General features: G+C 30.5%; 1 protein-coding gene and 1 pseudogene across 1 annotated transcript; both read left to right on the top strand.

Annotated features, from left to right (window-relative positions):
* The first annotated feature begins 9098 nt into the window (after positions 1-9098).
* Positions 9099-14862, top strand: LOC111982902 (NADPH HC-toxin reductase 1). The gene is made up of 5 exons (XM_024014522.2): positions 9099-9434; positions 9696-9865; positions 9965-10177; positions 14167-14546; positions 14712-14862. Exons 1-5 carry the CDS (start codon positions 9302-9304, stop codon positions 14851-14853), a joined length of 1038 nt encoding a protein of 345 aa, XP_023870290.1. The 5' UTR covers positions 9099-9301; the 3' UTR covers positions 14854-14862.
* LOC136070964 (fasciclin-like arabinogalactan protein 16) lies at positions 11898-13419 on the top strand (annotated as a pseudogene).
* Positions 14863-14868: the final 6 nt, after the last annotated feature.

The following is a 14868-nucleotide window of genomic DNA, read 5'->3' as shown; positions in this document are numbered from 1 at the left end:
AGTATTCTTTGTCTGGTGATGGGGAGTGGCATAGCCAACACAGGTAAGTGGTGGTGGCTAGGCGACTGACAAACCAGTGGTGGTCAGCAAAATCACCTAAATCAGACAAAGGTAGTTAAGTGCTAGAATAATAAAAGCCAATCACGATAGACATTATATAAAAGATCCTTGCTGTGCACAGAGGAGGACGATCATGGTAATAGTAACCTCTGGGAGAGAATCGCAACATATAAGCAAGCACTGAGAAAGAAAAAGGAAAAAAAAATAGAAAAGAAGAATTAGAAAGAATGAAAAAACAGAGAGCATAGAATGACAAGCATGCACTAATAGGTTAATCCCCTATCCCCTCTAAAGTCCTGTTCTCTGTTAAAGGGCAAAGGATTCTTCTAGGCACAAGTCATTTAGGCCCGTTCCCTCAAAGCAACTAATTTCTTTTTGGAGAAGATAATTCGCTTTGAGGAAATGGCTCCCTTCTTGGTTTCAACCCTGTAATATAATTTGGCACGGCAGATTTATATTTCCCTCTTTGATTCAACAAACTCATTACTATTTATTCCCCACTTATTTTTGCTATTTTATGTACGGGGTGTTTATTGTCGCTTCCCTTTTATTTATTCTGTCTAAGTAGTGAACACATTTCTTTTGTTATCTCTATTACATCTGACTGCCATAACTTTCTCATAGCAGCTCTACATGTCATGAGCATGTAACCAAAGTTTTGGCAAACGGGGTATAGTTTGTGCATAAGCCGGACCAAGGTGGCTTATAATTGGACAGGTCTCAACTCCCTTATCGAGAACACTTGGGCTCAGTACAGCAGGAGGCAGCCCAACCCAACATTACAAAAAGACCAACTACACCAACTTATTCTTAAGTTTTGTTTGTGCTTAATGTAGTATCTAAGCGTATTTTTGAACCACATAAAAGGATAGTTCATATAGAGAAATTATTTTATATATAGTATAGATAGATAGTGCCTCTACCATGAGTAAATAATTTTTTATTAGTATTATTATACTATTTTTTATGATATACAACAGTTATATCTTAGCAGGTATTCCAAAACCACTTCTAGAAATGCTTTTCTGTAAATGCGGGTATTTGGTTGCGCATGGAAAATCAATTTTCTAGAAATTTTTTTTAGTTGACCGTGAGTCAAGGGTGAAAATCACTTCCCTTTTTATTTTCACTTTAAATATCTTTTTCTGGAAAATAGAGAGAAAGAGAGCACGAAGAGAGAGAGAGAGAGAGAGAGAGAGAGCACGAGCCGCGAGCTCGACCTTCGACCCAGACCCAGACCCATCGCCACGGACCCACGAACCCATCACCTTCGACCTTCGATCCAAACCTAGTGAGTGGCACCGTGAACCCACGAATCGCGAGTCGCACCGCACCGTGCCAATCAAACCCAGTCGCCTCACCGCAACGATCTGACCGGATTTGATGATTTTTTTTTTCTTTGGTTTTGTTTCTTTTATGGCTTTTGATTGCCGGAGTTTGCTGCCGTGGATTGAATTGGAGTTTTGGTGGTGTGTGGTGTTGGGATTTGACTGTGATTTTGAAATTTTTTGTAATAAAATTTGTTTGGATGCTGAGAAAATAGCTGAGAAAATGTGAAAAATGTGTAGGAAAATAGCATTTTCAGAATAGAACAAAACACATGAAAATATTTTCTACAACAATTTTCATAATGCAACCAAACACTTAAAAATATTTTTCTTTCCTGAAAATAGCATTTCCAAAAAATAAGTTATTTTCTAAAAAATATTTTACAGAAACCAAATACAGCCTTAGTGAAGTAGTTGAGTAAGGCTATAACTAAAATAATATATTTTTATATATTACAATTTCTTTTTGCCCTTTACTTTTCTAACAAGCGTGGCTCATGCATGATGCATATATAACAAAAATTTCTCCTATATATATTTTTCTTTATATCCGAACTTGAATTACGATAATTGCGAAATCTGAATGTACCTTAAACTTAGAGTATTTGGTACATTAAACTTAGAGAGATTAATATGTTTAGACTGTTTTTCAAAGTGGACTGAGAAGTTTTTTTTTTTAAATCAAATTTTTGAATAAGTTTGTTTTGAAGGCATAGATTAGTAAGAGAGTGTCTTATTTTATAGGCATTTTAAGTGAAGTTAGAGATATATTTTTACCAGGTTGTCATTAAGTTTTGTTTCTGCTTAATGTAGTGTCTAAGGGTATTTTTAAACAATATAAAATACAATTCAAAAAGGAGAATCATTTTATATATAGGGTCCATTTGGATATAGTTGAAAACTGAAAAGTACTGTAGCAAATAATTTTTAAATGTGTAAATAGTACCGTGAGACTCATTTTTAATAAAAAAGTTACTGAAAAGTGAAATTTGTGGGTTCATAAACAGTAAAATTTGTGGAAAAAGTCAAATATCATGAACAATAGCCACAACAGTAAATAAACAGTAAAAAAATTGACTGAAACCTGTGAAAAAAAAAAAAAAAAAAAGCTGAAACGCAAACGCACTTTTCAGCTATAACAGTAAAAAAATTGACTGAAACCTGTGAAAAAAAAAAAAAAAAAAGCTGAAACGCAAACGCACTTTTCAGCTATTCAGACCAATCCAAATAGGCACATAGTATAAATAGATAGATAGATCATGGTTTTAAAAACCGAACCGAGCATCGAACCGTTTTTTTTTTAAATTTCGAGTTCAACCCTGGTTTTTGATCGGTTTTTGGCCGATTTTTCGGTTGTTGACCGATTATTGACCGATTTTGGAGTTTTTAACAGGACCGAATTGGTTCTCGATTCTCAATTGAACCAATTAAATCAGTCGGTTCGGTCCGATTTTTAAAACAGTGAGATAGATAGATAGATAGTGCCTCTACCATGAGTAAATAATTTTTTATTAATAATATTTTATTTTTTATGATATAAAACAGTAATATCTTTGCAGGTAATCAAAACCTATAAATAATACGGTAAATTTAGTGGAGTAGCTTAGTAAGGCTATAACTAAAATAATATATTTTTATATATAACAATTTCTTTTTGCCTCTACTTTTCCACCAACCATGGCTCATGCATGATGCATATGACCTGGTTTGGATAACACTACTTTTCACTCAAAGTAAAGTTACATTTTTAGTATTTTTTTTTTTTTAGCAGTTGGACTTATTGACTTTGGAGAGACAAAAAAACACTGTGTATTATTTACGCATTATATATATACTGTTCACGTATTAAAAATATTAAAAAATAGATCCTACGATACTATTCATATATTTAAAAATTATTTTACTACAGTATTTTGAGCAACAATCAATTTTCAGCAATAATAAACTGTATCTAAACGGACCCATATAACAAAAAATTCTCCTACATATATTTTTTCTTTATATCCGTACTTGAATTACAATAATTCCGAAATTTGAATATTTCTGTCAGAAGTGTCTTGCCAGTTGCCACTTACTTTCCAAAAAAAAAAAAGTCTTGCCACTTGTATTTTTTGAAAAAAAAAATAAAGATTCCTGTTACAGTATTTGCCACTTGCGTTTTTTAGAAAAAAAAAAAATTAAAAAAAAAGGTGCTACATGGGGTAGTCACTGTGTCTTGCCATTTGCGTTTTTTGAAAAAAAATAAAAAATAAAAAAAAGATGCCGTATTGTTCATCGATGAAATCACTGCTGTTACTGTACAAGATTTTTTTTTTCCTCTTTTGATCACAGCCACACCCACACACGTTTTGTAACTTTTGTCTTATCTGACTCTTGAGTCCCACTCAGCTACTCCTCTTTAGACTTCTGCTCTCACCTCTAACTGATTCAACTCAGTCACTCAATACTCAACAGCCTGACTAAAGATAAGGAGTTCTTTTTTTTTAATTTGAAATGACAAGTGCCCACGTGATGCCTGACCAAAGGTAAGGAGATAAAACTTTCATTTTTAAATTTGAAATAAGATAAGACTCAGGGGAGGTAAACATGTGGAAGAGATAAAATAAAAATAAAAATAAATAAATATAAAAGAGAATGAGAGTTGTGGTGGTGAAAAAAACAGAGAATGAGAGTTTTGATCACAGCCACACACGTTTTGCAACTCTTGTCTTATCTAAGACTCTTGAGTTGTCTCCCACTCAGCTACTCCTCTTTAGACTTCTGCTCTTACCTCTAACTGATTCAACTCAGTCACTAAAAACTCAACAGCCTGACAAAAAGATAAGACTTTCTTTTTTCTTTTTTAATTTGAAATGACAAGTGCCCACGTGATGCCTGACCAAAGGTAAGGAGATAAAACTTTCATTTTTAAATTTGAAATGAGATAAGACTCAGGGGAGGTAAACATGTGGAAGAGATAAAATAAAAATAAAAATAAATAAATATAAAAGAGAATGAGAGTTGTGGTGGTGAAAAAAACAGAGAATGAGAGTTTTGATCACAGCCACACACGTTTTGCAACTCTTGTCTTATCTAAGACTCTTGAGTTGTCTCCCACTCAGCTACTCCTCTNATGATACTTAGAATTACTATTTTTTTCCAATTGTGGCAATGGTACAATTTCGGCAATACCATTGCCACAATTGGGAATTTTTTTTTTTTTTCATTTTTAGCAATGGCATTGAAAAAATTGTGGGGAAAATATTATACTATTGCCACAATTGGGAAAAAAAGTTTTTATTTTTTTTCCCCATTTTTGGCAAATCCATTACACTTTTTTTTTTTTTTTAAGAAATGATAAGTGCACACAATTTTTACAACATTTTTACAACAAATTCTAAGTATTAGGTTGTTACTTATTGTTATTGTTAGATTAAAATAGTAATCTCAATGTTAAATTTAAATTTGAACTAATAATAACTAGTTATCTGTGATTTATTGTAAAAATATTGTGTACGTAGCATATTATATTTTTCTTTAAATATTTCCCAGATTTTGGCATTCACCTTTTTTTTTTTCCCTACTGTTTTCGGTAATACCATTGCTACAATTACTTTCTTTTTTTGGACACTGACTCATTGCACTTCTCACACTCACACGTCTGGTCAGGTGAGTAAAATTGGGCAGACGAATTACGGCAACATTGTTGCCGAAATTCGAGCTTTTCTCTCTCCTCTGTTTTTCTCATTCTCTCTCCTACTATTTCTTAAATTTTGGCAACACTGTTGTAGAAATTCAATCTCTCTCCTCATTCCCCTAAATAACTTGTAATAGTACCTATAACGCAAATATGTTTTAAATTTAACAATATTTAGCCAAAAGACTCGAAAAATAGTTATTAAAAAGATTGCGAAAAAGATAAAAGAAAATTGGTAAAAAATTATCAAAAATGACAAAAAATTGCAAAAGTTTTTTTTTAAAGTATAAAAAATTATTGTTAACGGGTAACTTACGATGCTAATTAATACAATTCTAATTTAATAATTATACAATAAATATATAATATTTTTAACATCAATTTATTTTTATAAATATACTATCTCCACAATCTTTTTTAATAAATTATATATAATTATTTGTTATTAATTTTAATTTAAACTTTTTATTAAAATTATTTTTTTACTCGTTAATAGAAATTCGTAACGACATGATGAAATCACTATTTTTTTCACCACCACAAACACTCATTCTCTTTTTTTTTATTTATTTTATCTTGATTTTATTTCTTCCACATGTTTTCCTCCACTGAGAGGCCGTTTGGACTCAGCTGAAAGCTGGGTCCACGTTTCGCGTTTTGTAATTTTTTTTTTTTTTTTTTGAAAAGTGAACAGTAAAATCACATGATTTTATTGTTTAGGAAAAAAATACTGTTTATGTACTGTTGGTACTGTTTACACACTAAAAAATATTAAAAATGGGTTCCACAGTACTATTTACACATTTAAAAATTATTTAACTACAGTATTTTCAGTTTTCAGTTTTCAATTTTCAATTTCAGCAACAATAAATTCAATCCAAACAGATCCTGAATCTCATCTATTTCATTTCAAATTTAATTTAAGAAAAGTCTACAAGTTTTGTTTCGATAATACTGCTCTGGCCTATTTATAATTGGGAGAGTGCAACTGCAAGTTGAACATTCTTAAAGTCCGGTTGATAGGGTGAAAATAGGAAGATGTAAAATTATCTTTAACATACGGACAATTGTAAAACATTCTTGCAATTATCTTAATTTTACATCTTCCTGCTATGTTAAAAAATTATCTTACAACTATGTCAGTTTGTGTTCTATGAATTTCATAGCTTAATTGTTTTTGACCAAAACTTAAAAGGTTTAGTGTAGAAACTTTTCAAAACTGATTGCTATGTGTTAAAAGCTAAATGGAAAAAAGTATATCGAGATACTATTGAGAGTGTGTAGGCTTGTAAAAAAGTACTATTGAGATCTTTTTATCTTGTAAGGATTATCAGCAGAATGACTGGATGTAGACTGCATGTATTGTCTCAAAAGAGCAACTTGATATGTGCTTCAACTCCACACCTAAAATATTTTTGGAATTGACGGCAACTTTGTTTATCATGATATGAAATAATTTTGAAACACCACAATGTAATATCTCTTAACTTGTTCTCTAATTTTATGATAAATAAAAATTTAGTGAAATATCATTATAAAATTATTATTCTATAAATTACAAATTGTAATTTATTTATTAATTTATGTTCCTAGGAACAACAGTTTAAAAAAATTATCTTACAACTATGTCAGTTTGTGTTCTATTAATTTCATAGCTTAATTGTTTTTTGACCAAAATCTTAAATGGTTTAGTGTAGAAACTTTTCAAAACTGATTGCTATGTGTTAAAGCTAAATGAAAAAAGTATAACGAGATACTATTGAGAGAGTCTAGGCTTGTAAAAAAAGTACTATTGAGAGTTTTTCTATTTTGTAAGGATAATCAGCAAAATGATTAGATGTAGACTACATGTATTGTCTCAAAAGAGTAACTTGATATGTGCTTCAACTCTGCCACCTAAAATATTATTGGAATTGACGGCAACTTTGTTTATCATGATATGAAATAATTTTGAAACACCACAATGTAATATCTCTTAACTTGTTCTCTAATTTTATGATAAATAAAAATTTAGTGAAATATCATTATATAATTATTATTCTATAAATTACAAATTGTAATTTATTTATTAATTTATGTTCTTAGGAGCAACAGTAGGCGGTCAGTTTTTACTTTTTTTTTTTTTTTAAACTCTCAAGGAGTGACAAAAAATTATAAAATAAGAAAAGATAATAAATAATATCAGTAAAATTTGTTTTACTTATTTTTTAAACTTTATTATTTAAACACATTGGTCACAAGGGAAAGAAAAACTAAAAAAATATATTACTTTGTTTAAAACTTAAAATAAATTTAATTATACTTAAATAAAAAATATTTATAAAAAATATTATTTAATTAATTAATTGTCATATCCTAAAAATGTTATATCTTAGTTTAAAAAAAAATGTTGTGTTAACGTATTGCGCATCATGTTTATATATGTGCTACATAGGTGGCAAGTGCACAAATACACTAAATAGAAGCTTCACCTAGCGGTGGCAAAATTAAATATGATCGCGAATGCGATACGACACAACACAAAATTAATAGGTTATGGATTGAGGCCTAATGGGTTCGTGTCATATTTGGGTTGATACGACTGACCCATTTAATGAATGGGTTGAATTAGTGTCCATCACATAAAACCTGTTTGACCATTGTTAGTTGTTACTTATTGTTATTGTTAGATTAAAATAGTAATCTCAATGTTAAATTTAAATTTGAACTAATAATAACTAATTACCTGTGATTTATTGTAAAAATATTGTAAAAATATTGTCTACGTAGCACATTATATTTTTCTTTAATTCTTCCTTAGATTTTGGCATTCACTTTTTTTTCCTACCATTTTCGGCAATACTATTGCCACAATTACTTTTTTTTTTGGCACTCACTCATTATTGCACTTCTCACACTCACACATCCGGGCAGGCATAGGAAAATTGGGCAGATGAATTTCGGCAACAATCTTGCCGAAATTCAAGGTTTACTGTTGCCGAAATTAAGATTTTCTCTTTCCTCCTTTTTCTCATTCTCTCTCTTACTTTTTGTTGAATTTTGGCAACAGTGTTGCCGAAATTCAATCTCTCTCCTTATTCTTCTAAATAACTTGAAACAGTACTTATAACACAAATATGTTTTAAATTTAGCAATATTTAACAAAAAGATTCATCAAATATGTGAGAACGTGGTGAGATAGAACTATTAAGAATAGTAAAATTGGTGAAAATGTGATATTGTTTGGTGCGTGGGAGAAGATTTTTTTTCCTACTTACCCTATACATGTATTAAAGTGAGAGTTTTTTCTTTTTTTTTTAGTAAAGTACCGAAGAATAGTTCATAAAAATGATAATATACCTACTCCAACCACCCCCCTGCCTCGGCCTTGCCCTCGCCCCCGACGATAAAACGAGATATTTATGTTAATATAAAACTCGAAAATACTTGCCAAGTTTACCATGAACAAAATTTAGTTATAAAATTGTTTGTAATTTAAGATTACAATTTTGCTTAATAAAATAAATATTATTGTATAATTTGAAAATTTAACAGTTGAATTACATGTTCTCTATGCTTTTAATACACATGTCAAATTTTGTATCAATTGAATATTAATTACTATATGATTTATATGCTTATATTTTATACATAATTTTAAATTACAAAAACTTTAAATTTAAAAAATTTAGTTACGATAACATACTTATTGATTTTTAATTTTTTAAAATTTTTTGTAAGGATAAAAAATAAAAAATAAAAGATATAATTCAATTGTAGATTTATCAAAATTTATCTTTAGTAAAAAAATATTAAATAAAATTATAAACTAAAATTATAATTAATTTTATAACTAAACTTTATCTTTCAACTATTATAAAAAAATGTTATGAAATTTGTTGTGCCGCTCTAAAGTCTTTGCATGTGCTATCCAAAAAAGAAAAGGAAAAAAAATTAACCATAAAATTATGCGGACCAAAGATGGCCAAGAGACCAATAGTACAATTTGTAGTTATTTCTTTTGTTTAATTAAACATTCCAGTTCATCAAAAAAGAAAAGAAAAAGGGGTTCAATTTTATAATCTTGCGGCTAGTGCATATCTCACTGAATATCTTCTTGCATAAGAACCGGCGAGTGCATATCGCATCTAATATCATCTTGCATATCGGTTGTGGGACTAAATTAATAGAGGTTAGTACTCCAAGCTTAAAACACAATGACTTACGCTATAAATGTTGCCGAGCCTGTGTGGTTAAAATGCCAGAAAAAATGGAGGAGAAAAGTTACAGTAGGGTCTGCGTCACAGGAGGATCTGGATTTATTGGTTCTTGGCTTGTCAAAAAGCTTCTTGAGAAAGGTCATACAGTCCATACAACTCTGAGGAACCCAGGTTTGTGTGTGTATTAGTATATATGTCAATAATTCGACCACATACTTCTGCATATCTTTTGTCACAACTTTTTTATACGATTGATTGTGGGTGGTAGAGAAAAAATTATAAATTCATGTAAAAATAACAAGCAATAAATCACAATCTATTATATAAAACAGTTACAAGAAAGGGCTTGGTAAAAATTGTTGTCCTAGAATAACTCGATTATGTGTAGATGAGTAGATCTCTCATGGTCTTTTATTTAACTTACAATTGCAGGGGACACCTCCAAAGTAGATCTCCTGAAGTCCTTCCCAAATGCAGAGAACAAATTAGTGCTGTTTCAAGCTGATATTTACAATCCCACTGAGTTTGAACCTGCAATTACAGGGTGTGAATATGTTTTTCATGTGGCTACCCCACTGTTACATAACACCCAAAGCTCTCAGGTATCATGTCCATTAATTTCTAAATTAAGCTACAGTTAGTTCTCCTATATAGGTTAGAGAATTTTGGCAATTAACAGTTTGATAATCTGAATTATATAGTACAAGGATACGGCTGAAGCGGCTGTTGCAGGGGTTAGAATCATCGCTGATGCATGTATCCGGTCGAAAACCGTGAAGCGGCTCATCTACACTGCGTCTGTAATGTCCTCTTCACCTTTGACAGAAGATGGAGTCTGTTTCAAGTCTTGCATTGATGAAACCTGTTGGACACCTTGTGATGTTTCCTTCACTTATGCCAATGACTTTACAATGGTATTTCCTTCTCATATTTCTCAGCAGTCTTTTCGTAATTTCTCTGTAATTATGCAGTTATTAGTGGGTCTAGTATACTTTTAGTCTTGACATATTATAATTTGTTCCAAGAATTACACTCAATGTTAATGATTCGTTGGAAAAAAATTTTAAGTGTTAGGAGGGCATATTTTTAGCCAAATTAATGTAAGGCGGGATCTACACGTCATTTGATCGAGTTAGAACGTGTTCTCTTTCACATCATGGGTCAACTGCCAAAAACTATTAAGGAGTAAATGAAAAATTAACTCGTAAAGTACCTAATTGAATATGGGTTTAAAGTAAAAAAATGGTTGAGTTCCACGTAGGAAAGAAATTAGACATATTATGAGTTTCTTGTGAGATCAAATCTTCTATTACACCATTTCTGCTCAATTATATACTCACAAATAAAAATATGTTATGGGTCCATATATTTTATTAAATGTTAAATTTTTTACTTTTATTATTTTAATTTCTTAAATATGATGGATGATGGGTTATTTATTTATTTTAGGAAATTGAAATAATAAAAGCATAAATTTAGCATTTAATAAAGTATATAAACACATGACATGTTTTTATTTGTGAGTATATAATGGAGCAGGAATAATGTGATTGAAGATAGTTGGGCAAACCATCGGCAGTTTCAAACTGAGTAATTTTTTTTTTTTTTTTTTTTTTTTTTTTTCCATCGGCAGTTTCAAACTGAGTAATTTTTTTTTTTTTTTTTTTTTTTTTTTTGAGAAAAGATGACAGAATGATATTGAATAAAGTTAAAAAGGTACACGTTAAAGTCCCATAACCATGTGAAGCATAGAGAGACCAAGCTGTGACAATACATACAAAATACAGGTAGCACATGACTCAAGCAACATTTAAAATCTGTTCAAGCTTTAGCTATTTACTAAACCAGCAGCAAGTTTTTGGTACCCCTGTTTCATTTTTGTTGCCTCTTCATAGATAATGGTAGGATGAAATTGAGTATTGTCTAATTTTGTTAAATGAGTATAGTTGATATGACTAGTTAGTTGTTTTATTGTTTTGATAGTAAAGTTTAGTTTGTATTAATACCATATACCAATCCAACCAATCCAATCTAGTTTGTATTAATAATTAATTGCCGGAGTGGGTGCTGTATTATTAATAATTTAATCTGGACATTGACTGTTGTTTTGTCTTTTTATTTTAACATCTTTAAATCAGAGGGATTTTTTTTTCCCTTTCAGAGAGATAAGCAGTATTGTTAGATTTAAATAATTAATCTTAGCAAAAAAAACTTTATATAAAACTTTCCTCTTTTTGTTTGTCTATTTGTGATTTTTCCTTCTTCTTTTTTTAATTTTGGATTTTTTTTTAAATTTTCTTTCATTCTTTTTTACTCAACAATAATAATTAATTTTAACAACAATAATTAGTATTTTTGTTAGAAGATTATTGGACATATAATGAGACAATAAGCATAACTTTTATTTGATTGTAAAGGCCAAGAGAAAAACATCACAAGAATAGTAAATTATCGTGATTCATGTTTTTAAAAACATAAATAATTGATTGACACCTAACATTATATAGGCAACATGTCTTTATGGACGACACTTATCTGGCACTTACCAATTATATTACTAACATAAATAGATTATATGGATGATGTGTATGGAAGGCACTCATTTGACATTTAACATTCTGATTGCTAACAGAAATGGAGTTATATGGGAACGTGTATGAATGGATGACATTTATCTTATTGATCAGATTACTAAAAGAAGTGAACGATATGAGCCAAATATAAAAATAGAATCAAACATGACCAAAATTATTTATTAAAAAAAACCTCAAATTTTAAGGCCAAAAGTGTACTTTGAACTAATTTCTTTAATGGATTTGTTCAAAATTGGTATTGTTATTTTTCCTTTCAAAATGAAAAGGGTTTCCACCTAAACTGTGGTGTTCTTGTCTATGGCTAATATATATTCTCTCATAGGTTTGAGATATTGGCTTCATAATTTTAGTAGGAATATATATATATATATATTTTTTTTTTTGGATTGTTTAAAATTGTTTGTTAATCCTTATTGATTCACATGAGTCTAAATTGTAGCCTACAATATTGAAGAATGATAGAATAAGGTTTTTTTTTTTAATTTTTTTTTTTATCGATATCTTGAATTAAACAAATTTGCATGTAACTCCATGCATATGCATGCATGGATATACTTAAAAATATATAATACGCAAAAATATAAAACTGACCCGCTAACTTTCACTGTTCTTCATTTCAATCATTTAACTTTTAGTTTTGTCAATCTAGTCATCTAACATTCAATTTTTGTCAATTCAAAGCTCCGCTACAATTCAGTTAGTGTTGCTGTTAGATATGCTTGAAATGACGCCATTTTGCTCTTTTTTTTTTTTTTTTTTTTTCAACTCGAAATTAAAATAAAATAAGAAAAATCTGAAAAAAGAAAAAAAAAAGAAAAAAAGAGAAAAAAAAGAAAAGAAAACATTAAGGGAACAATCCGTGCAAGAAGACTTCAACTGGAGAAAAAACCTACGGTCCATCTCTGCTATTTTGCCCGAAGGCGCACTAGAGGTGGACCCCAGAACTCACCGGTTGAAGAAACCGGTAGCACCGGTGCTTCTGATTTATGATGCGCTGGCCCCAAGGCCTTCTCTAGCTCCAGCTCTGGCTCCAGCGCCAGGCCCTGGTGGCCCCCATGGACACTTCAACGGTATGAAGCAAGTCAAGGACTTTATCCACACACTCTTACATTATGGTGGCTACAATGAAATGGCAAATATTCTGGTCAATTTAACCTCTTTAGCAACCGAGATGGGTCGGTTGGTTTTAGAAGGGTATGTATTGGCGGTTTTAGCACCCAATGACAAAGCCATGGCTAAGTTAACCACGGACTAGTTGAGTGAGCTTGGTGCACCGAAGCAGATTTTATATTACCATATCATACCAGAGTATTTGACTGAGGAGAGTATGTACAATGCAGTGAGGAGGTTCGGGAAGGTCTGGTATGATACTCTACAGTTACCACGTAAGATTGTGGCTCAAGAGGCTAATGGGTCTATGAAATTCGGGTAAGGAGATGGGTCGGCTTACTTGTTTGACCCAAATATTTACACCGATGGTCAAATTTCGGTGCAAGGGATTGATGGAGTTTTGTTCCCACCAGAGGAGGACACCTAGTAGTGAAGTAAGCAATGATTCAAGAAAGGGGAACGACGACGCTGTTCCCTTAATTTTTTTTTTTTTTTTTTTTTTTTTTCAGATTTTTCTTATTTTATTTTAATTCCAAGAGAGAGAGAGAGAGAGAGAGAGAGAGAGAAATGGCTTCATTTCAAGCATATCTAACAACAACACTAACTGAGTTGTAACGGAGCCTTGAATTGACAAAAATTGAAACTTAGAGGACTGAATTGACAAAACTGAAAGTTAGAAGACTGAAATGAAAAACAATGAAAGTTAGAAGGTCAGTTTTGCATTTTTGCCTATATAATAAGATGCATAATATAATTCATATATATATATATAATTTAAATACTATTGATAGTCATTTTTATATTTTATTAACTCTTTAAAAAAATTTGTAAGGATATTATTAGGTATAAAATGTAAATTTTTCATGTTTTTTATTTACTTATTATTGTGAAGCTTTTATTTTTTATTTTTTATTTTATTTTTTACCTTAGATTTTTTAGTTTTTATACTTAATAACTCACTTGGATGAATATTTATAATGTAATCCAACATTTGATTCTAAAATTAAGAAATAAAACTCTTTAAAAATAAATAATTTAGGACACATGGAGCAAAATTGGATCTCTAATTTGGAATTTAATTTAAGTTCCTCTTAATTTTACCTATTATTATATATATAGATATAGATGTGTCAGCTGTTTGATTTATTAAGATCTTCTATTCATAATGTTCAATTGTTTTTATTGGGCATGTGCTGCAGGGATACACTAAATCAAAGACACTAGCAGAGAAAGAGATTCTGAATTATAATGAATATGATAATAGTAGGCTTGAAGTTGTAACACTTGCTTGTGGCCTAGTGGGAGGAGAAACACTTCTTCCTTATGTACCATCATCTATGGAAACAATTTTATCTCTGCTTTCGAGCAATTTATTTTTCTCAAATATATTGAAGTTTTTGCAAGAACTTTTGGGTTCAATTCCTCTTGTTCACATTGAAGACATTTGTCAAGCACATATCGTCTGCATGGAAAACCAATCAATGAAAGGTAGATTCCTCTGTGCTGCCACAAATCCAACCATAAGAGCGATTGCAAGTTCCTTCCAAGAAAAGTTTCCAGAATATCAGAAAGCGAAAGAGTAAGATTTTTATTTGAATTTTGATTGCCAAACTTCCTTTCCATTTTTTTTTTTTTATAGCAATTTCCTTTTATGTGTTTATTTTATTCATTTTTGGTCAAAAGAGAAATACCATAAACTATTTTTAGCTTGAGGCCTTTCTTTGACCATGACATTTCATTTTAGATTCATTGAAGGACCAGATAAAGGAGTTACATTTGATTCTACGAAGCTAATGAAGATGGGTTTTGAGTATGCATATGATACAAAGAAGATATTAGATGATAGCGTGGCATGTGGAAGGCGACTCGGATATCTAATCAAATGAGCATTCTGAACTCTT

This window comes from Quercus suber, unplaced genomic scaffold (genome assembly GCF_002906115.3).
Source record: "Quercus suber isolate HL8 unplaced genomic scaffold, Cork oak 2.0 scaffold_274, whole genome shotgun sequence".
Taxonomy (NCBI): Eukaryota; Viridiplantae; Streptophyta; class Magnoliopsida; order Fagales; family Fagaceae; genus Quercus; species Quercus suber.
This window is presented reverse-complemented; position numbering and strand designations above follow the sequence as displayed.

Coding starts and splice junctions, on each gene's coding strand:
- LOC111982902 (XM_024014522.2), top strand. CDS start 9,302: ATGCCAGAAAAAATGGAGGAGAAAAGTTACAGTAGGGTCTGCGTCACA. Junction 9,435..9,695: donor TACAACTCTGAGGAACCCAG/GTTTGTGTGTGT, acceptor TTACAATTGCAG/GGGACACCTCCAAAGTAGAT. Junction 10,178..14,166: donor ATGCCAATGACTTTACAATG/GTATTTCCTTCT, acceptor CATGTGCTGCAG/GGATACACTAAATCAAAGAC.